The following is a 15,430-nucleotide window of genomic DNA, read 5'->3' as shown; positions in this document are numbered from 1 at the left end:
AGTAAAATGTACTTCTTGAGCTTCATTCTTTAAGTCTTCCAAAGCAGTAATAATTCGATCATCATCAAGAATGCGCCCTTTTACATCATTTAGTGTTTGCAATAGTGACTTTTCAAGTTGTCGTAAGCGTAGCTGATATTCACCCTGAAATTATGGAATTTTAAATTCACTAAGAGTAAAACAAATATGAAATCTGCATTTAAATCATTAAGAATATATTTTACTAAACCAAGTAAATAAAAGGCATGGCAGTTTTATCACAGGTAGTGTAGGAAGATTTATACTGTTCTTGCAAAAGGTTTTGAAAAATTAATATCTTATGGTTACAAGAAAAATATTACTATAAATTGGCTATTATTTAAATCTTTGAAAGCAAATTCTAATGAGTAGAGTTAATAAAAGTTTTCCAGGGCTTCAGTTAAATACCTGGAGCTTGAGAAGATCAGATCTTTTAGAATCAACATCAGGGCGTTCAGCTCTAAGGGCTTCATTTAAGCTCTGTGACTGAAGGGAACCTCTGGTAACTGTGAAGTTGATCAATGTTACACGAGAGCTTAGATCTGGAGGAAAGCTGGTTGTGGGATCACGAGTGGTCAAGAAAATTGTGAAAGCAGGTGATAAGTCAATATCTTGGTCTCCTATTGTGATTAAAACTCGTCCACCAGTACGCCGAAGTTCCCTAAAAGATTAAATGGTGGTCATAGAAGAGGTTTGTCATATATTTCACTCTACGAATGAAGAAAGGGCTGATAAAAGCATTCTATCTTGATTATTTGATAGTTCAAACAGTACGTAATAACATTCTACAACTTAAAAATTAAGCCCTATTTACAAACAATACCAAATACCTATTTAATACTGGGTTAAGTATTGGGTCATAACTTTCAACATCTTGCACTAATAGTGGATTGCCAAATCTTAAAGAACTTTCCAAGTTTTTACGAAAAGAATCATCTAAAAATGATGTCTTGCTGATTTTTCGACTTCCATATTGTTTAAGAACATATTCTGTTGCTTGTCCAGAAGGATCAATAATCAAAGGATAACGATTAAATCTCTACAAATAAATGCAAAAGACAATTCTAAAATCAGCATTAAAACTCTTATCTACGTTTAGTTTTCATAAGGAAAAAAAACTTTAAGTTTTTTAATATTGCACATATGTGCTTGGCTGAAATCACCACTTTTAATCAGCACATTATTTTGATGCTTCATAGTCAAAGCAGAAAAAAAGAGTAAGTAACAACCACTAAAATAAGTTTAAATGTTGTAGCAAGTTGTTTCAAAAGCACTAGTATTTGATGACGAATTTGCAGTCAGACCACGTTCATTTTAACCCTGCAAAACTGGAATCTCTGCTATCTGTTATAAAACTGCTTGGAACGGAGTTCTTACCATGCTTTTCACAAATATAGACCTCACTGTTCGACCCAAACATAGAAATTTACAAACGGCTATGACAAATCAATAGAAAAATAACAGCTAATCCACATTACGAAAAGTGTAACATAGTTGTAGGACAAGTGCAACATAGTTATACACGAAGTTGTCATACTTGTCTCACTTTAGTGTTCGTCTTAGGTGCTGTTATTGACGAATTTTCCAAATTCTTCTACCTATACCATCATTTTAGACGCAACTCGTTCAAACTGTTTTTGTAACTTTACAGTGTAGTCTCAAATGCATGCACTGTAAGACTCTACCAATTATTGTTATCTGTATACCTAGCTAAACAAAATTTTTTTGATAAAACAATGTGGTCTGGAACGAAGTGATCTGACTGTATATGAAAAACTAACTTATTTAAATATAATTGTTCATTGCAAAGTGGAAAGTATAGAAAAGTTCCCCAATAATAGTCTTTGCAAGAATTGCAGGATAGTGATAACCTTCATAGCATTGTTGTGTTGTTCTTTCTTAATTAAAAGAAACTGAAATAATTTTCTGCCTATTTTCTAAATAAAGATAAAAATACACTGATCCTAGATATGCAAATGAAGTTTTTTTATATTTTTTCGTGATTGAGTTGATGGCATAGGTGTTATCAAAAACCTGTGCGGGAAGCAGGTTTGACGTCACCGGGGTTGTTGCTGTTCGAGCATGGTTTAAATGCATATCAGATCGATGGAAAGTTGCTGTTGCAAGACTCAATTCAGAAAATTTTGTGGGTTTGCTTTTCTTATATTTCATGTTTTTTTCTTATATTTTTTCAGTAATGCATGATTGACAAATTATAAGAGGCATTTTTAACTGAACAAGTGTTAACTGTATGTGCATTGTGTGACCTTAGCTCTAAGTGGTCTAAACCTAGTCCTCAGAAACTATATACAATTATATTAGGCCTATTTGGCTTTCAGCTTTTCAATAATGTGCATAAATGCAAACTTTTACATTCTACCAAAACAAAGTAATGCGCAAATTAATAATTCCCAGCGTAATTTGCAAACTTTCCAACCTTGGCCAAGAAATCTACTTAAAAAAAAAAATCTTTAGCCTACAATTCAAAACACATTCTCATTCAACTGTTGGGTCCAGAGCTGAACAACTTGACATCAAAACTTTAGAAGAGGTATGCTTATTAACTAGTACAACATATGGTTCCGCACTTGACCAAGATTAATTCTACCAGTCCGTTGTTATATCTAGTGGCTAGCTTCTTTTTTCTCGCGGTACTGCTACCTGGCAATCAACACTTTTATAATTAGTCAATCACTAATATGGAAAAAACACTGTCTAACATGACCACTAAATCCGGCAAAACGATTCTTGCAATAGAAACTTTCCATTGACCTGATATACACTTGGATCATGATCGAACAACAAACAACAATCAACTTATTTTTATCGTTTTTTTTTTCAGAAAATAGGTTCAGTTCATATGACTTCAGTTCCCCTTTAAACAAACTAAATGAATAAGACAAAAGCTGGGTTATTTACAATAAAACAAGCTGTAAGACACGATAATAGGTGCCTAATGTATTTGAACCAAGGTAATTTCGCTTTCCAAAAAACTTATTTTTAAAACAAATAACAGTTTGAAAACCTACATACTCACCTTAAGCATAATAGCATTTTCAGTGCATAAATCATCCACAGGCAAAGAGTTTTGCTGCCATAAAAGACGTTCATCAACTGCTGAAAGATATTCAATTCTCGCTAGATCTGGGCGAAATTCAATGCCTGCCTGCTGCAAGTGTGATTTCCATGTTAGGAAAAGACTCTGGCGCATAGCTTGATCAAAAAAACCAGCATAAGCAATAAATGCCGCCGAAAGAAGACAGTCCCCGGGCATTGTTAAAACCTACAATGTAATTATGTTTTACTGATTAAAGCTGAGTTTTCACCTAAACAATTATTTAAAACTTTAAATTATTGTTTTATCGTTATATTATTTAATTACTAATTAAAATCCACTAACCTGGCTTTTGAAAGATTCACTAGTATGATACCATCTGTCTTGCTCCTGACCAAGACTCTGTAAAAGGCTAGTACTTCGTGTTACTTTTGCTTCGACAGCAAGAAGTTCCTGTTTTATGCCTTGTGCCTCACTAATGAGCAAAGCATATTCTTCTGTGTACCTGGGAAATAAAAAATAAATCCTCTTTTCAATTTGCGTCAATATATGTAAGTTTACACGCCTCAAACAATAGCGAAAATAATCTTGTCAGAAAGAACAGTCATTGAGAACTTACCTAGCAATTGAGAGTTCAAGATTTTTTATCCGCATTTCAACCTCATCAGCTTCACCCTGGTTGCTTTTTGCTCTTTCTTCAAGGGTTTTTAATTCATTACGAAGTGGTTCCACTCTTTGAAGCATATCAGCATACTGCAACTGAGCAATTGACCATTTCACAAGTGGACCACAAGCTTGACTTGCACGATTGATAGTTTCATATGTGTATGCAGGATTTGAAACATACCTAGGTAATAACAGTATAAAAATATTGTTTCTCCGAAGCTCAAATCTCTAGCTTAATTTACGTAAAGATTTTTACAATTGTTTTACTTAATGATATTGCAAAACGTTATATAACTCATCTTTGAATGTTTTGTATACAAAAACGCTACAATATAAAAAGTTCTTTCTGAGTAAGTGTACGTGTGTATTTGCAAAAAAATGTCTTTGGAATACCGATCGTTGCCAGTTCCTCGATGAGAAAGGTTTCACATCCTGGTTTTTCGGTTATTAAATGCGATAGGAAATGCAGTTAAAAACGTCTGCTGATGTCATATTTACAAAAATTACAAACAAAAATTATTCTAAATCTCTCACAGTGCTATGAATCAAACTTTTTCACCATTTTCGGCTTAGGGAATCTTAAAATTTAGTAATGTTTAAGTGAAAAGTTTGGGGAGTTATGTGCACGAGCATGAGCAGGTTAAAATTTTCAAAAATTTTTCTTTGCAAATTCAGTTTTGGGTGATATAGAATGGTAACAGTTGATACAGTCGATTTAACTTTCACTTCTTAAACATGACCAAAATATGGTCACAGCTCTAACCTATTAACACAATTGTTACTCAAAGAATGTGTTGTTGTTGTTGTTAAACAGCAATATATTAGTCACCATTACCTCACAACTGAATTGATCAGCCAGTTTTTAGTACTATTGGTATCACTGATAAGTTTAGCATCAACTTATTATTTCATAAAACTCAGTACAATTACGTTAGGGCCTTGTGGCATATGTTTCAAAATGATATTTTCAGAACATAGCATAGGGCAGAGAAAACAGTTTATCACTATAAAGACAGAATTTTGCATATACAGGAATATAAGCCTTGTATAAACCAAAAATAGCCTAACCAGGTAAAACTTTTCTTAGTTTCTATATAAACTTTTCTGCTTTAGGTGGCAAAACTGTTTCTCTAGTTTAGTGTGGTGACATTCCAATGTATTAACATTCCTTTGTTTACGCCTTGCCTCACGCCTTAATTGTTTACGCCTTGCCTCACACCCTAATTGCTTCGCCGCCTTAAATAGAACTGTAGAACGTCATTTCAGTAGCAAGCGCAGTGTCGGTGGGTCGGCTGCTTAATAGTACGAGTTCACATATATAAATGTTATATAGCTGTCACGTTTCGCCTAACTGATTCTATTTGTTTTAGGTCTGTTCAATTCTGTTTTTAATAAAGCCTAAGTTACTCGAATTTAGTGTTTGAGTTTCAAGGTTATAACAATTTATTAAAAACAGTATAAGACGAACAGGTGATGGACAAGCTCTTACTTCGACCGAAAGATCTCACGGTTAGCCCGGATACCGTCGACGCTCCTAAAGTTTTCAAGTATTGGTTACAGACGGTCGAAGACAACATTGCTACACTGGAAGAGCTACGCCCTACGCAATCGCCCGATATAAACAAAACAGGAGTTGTTCGAAGCTGTCTTTCGCCCGAAGTTTTCTCCTACGTAGAAGAAGGTGATAGCTACGAGAGTATTGTAACTCTTCTGAAAGAGTTGTACATCCGACCAAGAAATAATGTCTACGCACGACATCTACTGGTCAGTCGGCAGCAAAACCACGGGGAAAATGTCCTGGAGTACCTTCGTGCCCTTAAGATACTTGCTAAGGATTGTACTTTTGAAGCAGTCACAGCGAGTAAGTACCGCGACGAACTTATACGGGACTCTTTCATTAATGGGGTGAGTTCTTCGCTCGTACGTCAACGCCTGTTGGAGATAGATGATATCAACCTACAGCGAGCGGCCGATTTAGCCGATAACTTAGAGCGAGCTCAATTGCAATCGAGAGCAATGGGCTCTGTCAGTACCGGCCCTCGCCTGGTGGCTTCGGCCCAATCAACGTTGCCCGCTTTGACACCGAGAGAAAGCACATTACAAACTGGAGGATCACTGGCTGTCGCTCCGAAAGTGCGTGAATTGAGGACTCAAAAGACTTGCTTCTATTGTGGTGGTGCGCTACATAGTCGTAATTATTGTCCCGCCCGTGATCGAGAATGTCGCAATTGCGGAAAAAGAGGCCATTTCTCAAATGTCTGCCGCAGTAATCGCTCTTTTCTACAAACTGCTAAGCTATCCAAGGGATCAAGTGAACTATCAGAATGGTATTCTGCCATCGCCGCTAAAACATCTGGGACCTCATTTCTGGCAGGTGCTCCCGGCTGCCTCCAGCGTACAGTCGTCAACGCTGTCATTGAAGGCCGACTCGTTAAAGCCTTGTTAGATTCCGGCGCTTCAGAAAATTTTATCGATAGCTCTTTAGCTGAAAACATCAATTTAAAACCGGAAGGAAAAGTGAGTGATATAACCTTGGCTTCCACTGAACTGCAGTTGGAAACACAAGGTCATGTTAAAACAGCCATTCAACTGCTCGGCCGGAGCTACTCTAACGTTGTGCTGGACGTAATGCATAACTCTTGTGCCGATATTATCTTGGGGCAAAAGTTTCTACAAAGACATGAGGCTGTTACTTTCGAATTTGGTGGAGCTGAAAATCCTCTTGTAGTGTCTGTTGCTTCGGAAAAGGTTTTCGCGGTAGCGGCAGCCGATGTTGACCCACCCAACTTGTTCGAATTTATGCAAAAGGATTACTACCCTGTCGCTTCTCGCACTCGTTCCTACTCAAGGGAAGACTCCGCCTTCATAAAAGCCGAAATTAAAAGATTAATTTCCGAAGACATCATTGAGCCGTCGAAATCGCCTTGGAGAGCTCAATTACTAGTGGTGCGAAACCGAGAAAAATGTCGTTTGGTGGTCGACTACTCGCAAACTGTCAATCGCTTCACTTTGCTCGATGCTTATCCGCTTCCACGCATCGAGGACATTGTCAACAAGGTTGGAAAGGACAGATACTATAGCTCACTCGATCTACGGTCGGCCTACCACCAGGTACCGATTCGAGCGGAGGAACGCCATTCACTGCGTTTGAAGCTTTGGGTCGCCTGTATCAGTACAAAAGACTTCCCTTTGGTGTTACAAACGGTGTGGCCGCCTTTCAAAGAGTGATTGACGATTTCATCCGACGTCATAAGCTAAAAAAGGTATTTGCATATTTGGACGACGTAACAGTTACTGGCGCGACGATAGAAGAACACGATCAAAATTTAGAAGCTTTACTAAATGCCGCGAAGCTTACTGGATTAACTTTCAACGAAGAGAAGTCAAAACTGCGTCAGCAAACCATAAACCTGCTTGGGTACCAGATATCCCACAATCAAGTGAAGCCGGACCCCGAAAGACTCCGCCCGCTACTTGACATGCCTCCACCGAAATCCCCCCGGGAACTTAAAAGAATTTGTGGCATGTTTGCATACTATTCCAAATGGATCGAGAATTTTTCCGGAAAAGCTGGCCCCCTTTTTAAGGCTACCGATTTCCCTTTGAATGCTAAGGCGTCAAATGCTTTTGCCGAGTTAAAAGAAGGAATTGTTAAAGCTAGTCTCAGTAGTATCTCTGAAGATCTGCCGTTCGAGGTTGAGTGCGATGCATCCGACTACGCCGTTGCAGCCACTTTGTCACAAGGAGGGCGCCCAGTGGCGTTTATGTCTCGGACGCTCAGTAAATGTGAACGACGTTATCCTTCTATTGAGAAAGAAGCTACTGCTATCATAGAAGCAGTCCGTAAATGGGCCCATTACCTAAATGGGAGAACTTTTACATTGGTAACGGACCAACGATCGGTTTCCTTTATGTTCAGTAAAACCAACAAAGGAAAAATCAAAAACAACAAAATACTGATGTGGCGTCTAGAACTGAGTCCTTTCCACTATGAAATTCGCCACAGGCCAGGGAAGGAAAATGTTGTCCCCGACGCCCTTTCAAGAGTTTGTGCCACGGTGGATTGCCTAAAAGACTTGTCATCGCTTCATGATTCCCTCGGACATCCAGGCTACGCTCGACTCTATCATTTCATCCGTGTTCGAAACCTTCCATACACTAGCGAGGAAGCAAGAACCGCTTGTAAGTCCTGTCATGTTTGCGCCGAGGTTAAACCCCGCTTTTTTAAAAGACCGCCTGAGACACTCATCAAAGCTACTCACCCGTGGGAACGTTTGAGTATGGACTTCAAAGGACCTGTTAAAGGGACAAAGCCATATCTATTAGTAATTCTTGATGAATACAGTCGTTATCCTTTTGCTTATCCTTGCAAGAATATGTCTTCAGACACAGTTATCGATTGTCTCTCCGACCTCTTCTGCTTGTTTGGTTTTCCGGCATACATACATAGTGATCGAGGATCCAGCTTCATGAGTCGGGAACTTAAAGATTTCTTAATGGCTCGAGGAATTGCGACAAGTTATTCTACTCCGTATCATCCTCAAGGGAACTCGCAATGCGAAAGAGCAAATCAAACGATTTGGAGAACTATAAAACTCTTCTTGTCCTCCTACAAAACCTCAGAAGAACATTGGGAACGTGTTCTCCCTCAAGCTCTACACGGAATTAGGTCGTTGTTGTGTACGGCCACTAATGAAACCCCACATGAAAGAATGTTTTCTTTTCCAAGACGGGCGACTCTGGGAAGCTCGATGCCTACGTGGTTGCTGAATCAAGGAACCGTGCTGCTGCATCGATTTGTGCGAAACAAAGGCGATCCCGTCTGCGATCCTGTCGAATTAATGATGGTGAACCCCACCTTCGCACGAGTTAAATATCCAAATGGAAGGGAGAGTACGGTGTCGACTTCCGACCTTGCACCTTGCCCACAAGCAAACCCGGCTGACGATGACATTGAGGAAGCCACAACGTCGGATGTCACTCCACCGTTACGTCAACCGGAATTACGTTTGCCTACAGGCACTGGTGACGGTGTGCGGACAGAAACTGACATTCGAAACGATGGAGACCAGGAAACGTCTTCCGTGGAGACTGATTCACAAACCCCGCGACGCTCCACGAGAGAGAGAAGACCTCCACAAGGATATGGCGAATGGACTTTGTAGTTTTTTCAAACATTATAATTACTTATTATTATTAATACTTAATAATTATTTAACCGGGGGAGAATGTGGTGACATTCCAATGTATTAACATTCCTTTGTTTACGCCTTGCCTCACGCCTTAATTGTTTACGCCTTGCCTCACACCTTAATTGCTTCGCCGCCTTAAATAGAACTGTAGAACGTCATTTCAGTAGCAAGCGCAGTGTCGGTGGGTCGGCTGCTTAATAGTACGAGTTCACATATATAAATGTTATATAGCTGTCACGTTTCGCCTAACTGATTCTATTTGTTTTAGGTCTGTTCAATTCTGTTTTTAATAAAGCCTAAGTTGCTTGAATTTAGTGTTTGAGTTTCAAGGTTATAACATTTAGCAATTTCATTTTGGTTCTTTATTATCAGTTAAACCGATTCAATTTAATAAGCAATACTAAGATAATATTTAAAATTAATAAAATTCACTTTTCTACCACATAAAAAGTTTCAATAGTAATAGGTGATTGGCAGAGTAAAATTACAAGGTTACCAAAAATACAGCAAAGCAAGTCCGAGAAAATAATGAAACTGTAGTCAATGGAACATATTTCGCCACTTCATTATGTAATTTTTCTTTTTATGATGATCTATGTGAGTGAGCACAAATATTTTAATTGATTGGCGAGGTTAGGCCTGTGAGTGACCGACAGGTGAAATTCCATGGTAAAATGCCTAGGTATAAAATGCTTGAAAACGTTCACAGCTGACAGTACAGTGTAGGGCAAAATTTGATCTGTTACTTGTCTGGCTTGAGATGTTATAAACTGGTGTTAGACCAACTTTTACTTGAAAAATAGTCCAAGTGTAGTTTCAAAAACAATAAGGTTAGTATTAATTTCAACTAATATGAACACACTACAAATACCATGGTATCAACCACCAAGTATTACACACAACAACATTAACAAGAGATCAAGAAAGGCTTAATTGTTAGAATATATCATACTTGTCCATCATGATCTTTCTTGTATTGTCACTGATATCGTCGGTTTGAAAATTGAGTATTGTTGATATAAAATTATCTCTGATAATGATTTGACGAATTGATTTCCAATCTGTTGCTTGTTCACCCAGTAAATAGCAAATAGATTCCAAACACAACTTTACACCTAAAAATGAAATTGAAAACAATCAATTTCGTTGCAAACATAAAACAATATATTGTTATAAAGATTTATTGCGATTTTCAGTTTTAGATTTGTTTCAAGTTGGCAGTTTGATTTATTGAAAAACATTAAACTCTATTTGACAGTCAATAAAATAGTTAGATAACGTTCTCACAAAGACAATAATTCTAATCTATGTTACAAGTAAATTCCTTAATCACAGAAATGTGGATAAAGGCAATCAAGCTGAGAAAGTAAAAAATGTGGTATACGGAATATGTATTGTAAATATGAGACACATAGATACTGGGACAAAAACCTATGTGTAAGTTGATAATTTCTCAGCGAATATAAACCAACTATCAAGCTTATCTCAATTATCTGCATGTGTTTTATGAATGACGCACTTTTTCTTTTTAAATTTATGACAACTCAGCAACGGCAATTGAATTGACAAATTGTTATTAAAAACTTGGTCCATAACAATTGCAGTGTATCATCACCATCATTAGGTCTTTGTGTAGTCTTTTTGGACACATAGGGCAGTAAAAGATTCCCATGCAGTTCAATTCAATGTGATATCTTTCACTTTTCACTAGGTGGTGTTGAGCTCCTGTAAACCGTTACAGAAAGTGATGTGCCAGGTCTTTTTCGTTTGTATTTTCCACCTGATGGGACCCAGTCTAGTGTAATTTTTGGGTGCCAGTAGTCTGGCATTCTGAGCACGTGACCCACAAAGGTTGGTCAAGGCAATTCGTTCGTTTTATTTTTCGTCTTCAGTGAAGAGGACGAAAAAATTGTGCTGACTCAGGTTGTCGCAAACATATTAGTAGTTATTAACAATAATTTCCAAAATTTGAACGGGAAAATGTGACAAGGCTTCGAGAGAAAAAAAGTGAATTATGAACCAATATGAGAATTTAAAAGACATTATTTATTGCCTTGTGCATTACAAAGTCTACTGATAGTAAGAATAAAAGTGGTGTAGAAGAAGAAGAGTATACATCTTTGACGAACACATGTGTTGACATGGAAAAAATCGAATTTTGGTAGATACTTTTAAAGATATTGATTTAGTGTTTTGGGATGCCATATGTTTGTACAATGTTCCACAGAGTGTCCCTGTTAATTACATAAAATGCTTTTTTGAAGTCGACAAAAATTACCAATACTTCCTTTTGGAATTCAGTACTTTCTTTTGGACTTTGTTGAATTATGTTATGCAAGACAAAGATCTGTTTGCTACATGAGAGGCCGATTGGGAATCTCGCTTGTTTTTGTCTAATGAGTTTGTCTATCTCATCTTCAATTTGATGAAGTAAAACAGCACAGTATGCATTCCAATGTATTGATAGAACTGTGATGCTCCTCCAGTTATTGCAATTTGTGATAATTCCTTTTGTGGGTATCGTGATAATTGCTGCATTTCTCCAATCTTGTGTGGTTTTTTTGATATTCCAACAGGTATTCAGTAGGTATGTTAGTTTTTTAACCATATCAATGCCCCAATGTTTCAGATGTTCTGCTGAAATATTATCTAGAGCGGCTTTGTTTTTTTTTTCATTCATTTTATTGTAGTTGCCGCTTCATCTATTGCTATATCATCCAGCCTAACATTTAGTCGTTTTCAAATTTGAAGGTGGATGTGGACATGGGTAGGTTGAGAGTTTCACTGAAATGTTCTACCCAATGTACATTATTTTTCTTCAGTCAGCAAGAGTGTTTCCAATGTTTCCATTATTTTCCTTGATTAGGATGCTTTTGTTGGATTTGGATCCGGTTAGTTGTTTGATAAATTTATATAACATTTTATTTTATAATAATATTTCTGTATTATTTCTATAAGATGTGTGCTTCAGCGTTTTTCTTCTGCAAGTATATTTTTATCTCTGCATTTTCGTTTGACTTGTTGATGGAGTGACATATATACAAATTCAGATTATTCCTTTTGTTGTACAGTTTATGCTTAATCACGTTGAAATTTTGCTTCTTTTCTTTCGTCAATAAATTTCCATGTTCTAGTTTGTAACCAACATTTCCTTTGAGTATTCCTTTGTTTCCCAATAGTGTTGGCTGCACAGTATGTTATTGCTTCCTTGAAGAGCGCCCACTGTTCTTCTGTGTCATCTGAGTGAGTTCAAACTGCAAAACTGTGCAAAGCAGACTAGATTTCCAGATTGGAAACTGTTAACTCATGTTAATCTGTTTAATAAATACACTTCTTATGCTGGTAAATTTTTAAAAGATTCATGAAAGGACCTGTTGTGTACATACTTTTCTGAATGAACAACAGCTAAGAAATACACCAGGGTTGTTTGAAACATTAAAATGTCTGTTAAGAATGCTTTTCTATTGACCCATTAAACTGTATTTCTGTAGTACGGTAAGTATTACAGTAGTGAGAGAAAAAAAAAAATTTATACCAGCAGGTGGGTTAGCCATGGCACGAATTTCTACCAGATGTTGCTTTTTAATGGAGCGAACAGCTGCTTTAGCATCTTGGACGGCTGGCTCAACTTTAGCAAGCTCCCCCATTACTTTTGTTGTCTCTTCTTGAATATGGACATTAAGCTCCTCCAGTTGAGACCTACATAAGCAAAAATTATTAAATAAAATTTCTAGTATTGCTGAATATTTGGAAATAGTAATGTTAAGTAATTACAAGTTAAGTACATAATTTTTTAAACAAAGTATATGATACTTAAACAACAGAAATGGCTTGACATATTTATTAAACACAATTATACTTAATTAATACACTATATATACCTAGACATAAACCTCTTTCCAGTTTGAAAACCTTAATTTATGTTTCCACATATACCCAGGATTCAAAACCCTTAAACAGTACTTTTTGTTTTTATGTGACAAAACATCTTACAGAAGGTTTTAACATTTCTAAGTAATTGCTACTTTTAGAAAAATTCCAAATAGTAGTTAAAAAATCAACCTCAACATATCTAAAGTTAGAAGTCGTAACTTACAGTGAAAAAAACTTAAAAATTAAAGAATCCTTTTTTGAAACCAAATCAGTTAATCATTAAGTTAGGGTAATTTAAAACTGCAGGAATCAAATTAAATGATTTTTAAACAAAAGCAATATTAAAAAAATTCCCTAAAACACAAATTACATGACCATAATCAACTTATTAGGTGTTGTCACACTACATTGCTGCAAATTCCAAAATGATTGAAATAAAATATGAAGAAATATAACTTAAAATGTCATTGTATCACATTTTTATCTTAGGAATTATTAGGTCGTCTTAGCCATGTATATTATGCAGAATTCCAAAAGGTGCAAAACAAGGTGTGTAACTTGATAACTTCAAAACCTTAAAATTTCAAAGACTGAAAAAAATTTTTCGTACCTAATTTTACGGGATGTTTTTTTCTTGTTTTCCGCTTCCTGCTGGTCATTTACAACCTGCTTCAGCTTTTCATTTGCAAGATTGTTCTTGTACTGTAATTCAGTATTTTTTTGTGACAATTCACGCCTTAGCTCTTCCACTTGCTCAACTGTTTCTGATATCTTCCGTAGACCAACATTGAGGTGAACCTTTGAAGAATGACAACTTGCAACAGCTACTTCATTTGTTTATGAATTTTTTATTGACATTGCTATTGTAGCAGATTAAATTTTGGTTACGGAATAAATTCTAAAACTATTGAGTAACAATCACACATACAGGTAAAATAGTATGTTTCGAAGAAAAATGTGAATGCAAGAAAAAATAATCAGCTTTTATACCAAAATTTAATAAACAACACTCCACAGCTTTCAAACAACAATACCTGCTGTTCTTCAAGGTCAGCTTTCTTTTCATTCATCAGCTTAGAATAATGATGAATAAAGTCCAAATATGAACGAGGAGAAATCAACATCATATGAGATCCCTTTTTACTGAGTTTCAAATTAGCTTGGTGGAGAGTTTGATGAATGAAAACACAAGCATTTACAATTGTATCCCTGCAAATATAAATACATTTGACCATAGCAGTAGTCATAATCTATAGCCCAAACAAAACATTAACACTAAAATGACCAAGTGTGTCAATGGGGTGTTTAAGGTTGATACTGAAACACAGAATGTCATTGTTCCACAATTACTGTTGGTGCACTGGTGTTGTACATGGGGTGCCGCACCCTTAATATTCAGATTAAATATGTGGCACCCCCTGTTAAAATGGAAGCAGTTCCAAAGATAAAACGAACATGACCTTTTTTATTATCATATACATGTCTTTCTATGTTTTCCCTTTTACGAAAATTAAGGCGCACGTCACAAAAATGTTGTGTGATGTATATTCATGTACACAACATTTTTTTGTTTGTATGCATGACTTAAAGTTTTGTGAATGACAACTGATTTTTTTTAAACAATGCATTGGCGGGAATGAAGTTAATCTTTTACTGCAAATGGATTATGGATTCGGTTGTCTGTACGACAACTACCGGTATCTATTCTCATACAGCGCATGAGTTTTTTCCTGTTGTCCTTGTGTCAGGACAAAACAAGATTGACACAAGATGTCACCCTAGCATTATTAGTTGTAACTGGTAAAGTTACTGAAATGTTTAAAGCAAAACCGGTGAGCCTGCCAAAAAAACATTAGACAAAGTTGATGATGCTGTGAACATTGTAGTGGGGTGCACTGAACATTTCTGTTGTGTAATTGTATTTCAAGTGATGTCAATGACCGCCCAACACAAGTCAAGCAGTGTTACCTTTTTGGCCATTCTAGACTTGAATGCCAGGTTGGCACAATTAAAGAAACAAGACAAACATTGTTCAATGGACAATCCTACTGTTAATTGGCAAAACATATTTGAATAATAATTAATTTTTGAAAATGTCGATTTCAAAATTATTTTTTTTAGTTGATTACTGTATCATATTATCATATTTTTATTTGTTAGACTGTCGCCAATATCTATACGGAAGTTGCTTTCAAATTTTTTTCTTTTTGGTTTCTCGAGCGCTTCCGTAGAGTCCCTATATAACGAGAAAAAAATACGTTGTTTTTTGCGCCCACTAGCGGCAAACAATTTTTTTGCGTTTCGATTGGAGATTCTGCTCTTTAGGATATCGATGACGGCAATCGCACTCATAATGCCTATTTACTGTCCTTAAAGCGAAAAAGAGTTGCACGTGATAGCCAAGTCAACTTGACAATTTTCCTTTGAAGGGCCTGTAATACCATTTTGAGCAGTTTTAAAACGGCAACACAGCGATTGTGACGAAGGTCGCATGCAAGACGTCACTATAGAAAAAGTATCAATGGTTCCGGTCCAGTGCGCACGTGACCTTAATTTGTGAAGGTTTGCTTATCAGTTGCCTTATCAGTGCGCTACAAAGGTTATGTTAGTGCTTGATGGGAGATGA

The 15,430-nt window shown here is 36.6% G+C and overlaps 1 protein-coding gene across 1 annotated transcript in view; it reads right to left on the bottom strand.

Annotated features, from left to right (window-relative positions):
- LOC143445123 (cytoplasmic dynein 1 heavy chain 1-like) overlaps positions 1–15,430 on the bottom strand; it is a 160,868-nt gene that overhangs the window by 26,057 nt on the left and 119,381 nt on the right. The window contains exons 63-72 of the mRNA XM_076944003.1: positions 13,839–14,013; positions 13,415–13,602; positions 12,467–12,630; positions 9,884–10,046; positions 3,693–3,920; positions 3,419–3,578; positions 3,056–3,301; positions 849–1,057; positions 427–679; positions 13–144 (exon numbers count right to left, since the gene is read on the bottom strand). Coding sequence (XP_076800118.1) covers positions 13–144; positions 427–679; positions 849–1,057; positions 3,056–3,301; positions 3,419–3,578; positions 3,693–3,920; positions 9,884–10,046; positions 12,467–12,630; positions 13,415–13,602; positions 13,839–14,013 — 1,918 coding nt within the window. The remainder of the gene's footprint in view (positions 1–12; positions 145–426; positions 680–848; positions 1,058–3,055; positions 3,302–3,418; positions 3,579–3,692; positions 3,921–9,883; positions 10,047–12,466; positions 12,631–13,414; positions 13,603–13,838; positions 14,014–15,430) is intronic.

The sequence above is a fragment of the Clavelina lepadiformis genome, chromosome 2 (assembly GCF_947623445.1).
Source record: "Clavelina lepadiformis chromosome 2, kaClaLepa1.1, whole genome shotgun sequence".
Lineage (NCBI taxonomy): Eukaryota > Metazoa > Chordata > Ascidiacea > Aplousobranchia > Clavelinidae > Clavelina > Clavelina lepadiformis.
Note: the sequence above shows the minus strand (reverse complement) of the source record. Positions and strands in the feature narration are given on the sequence as shown.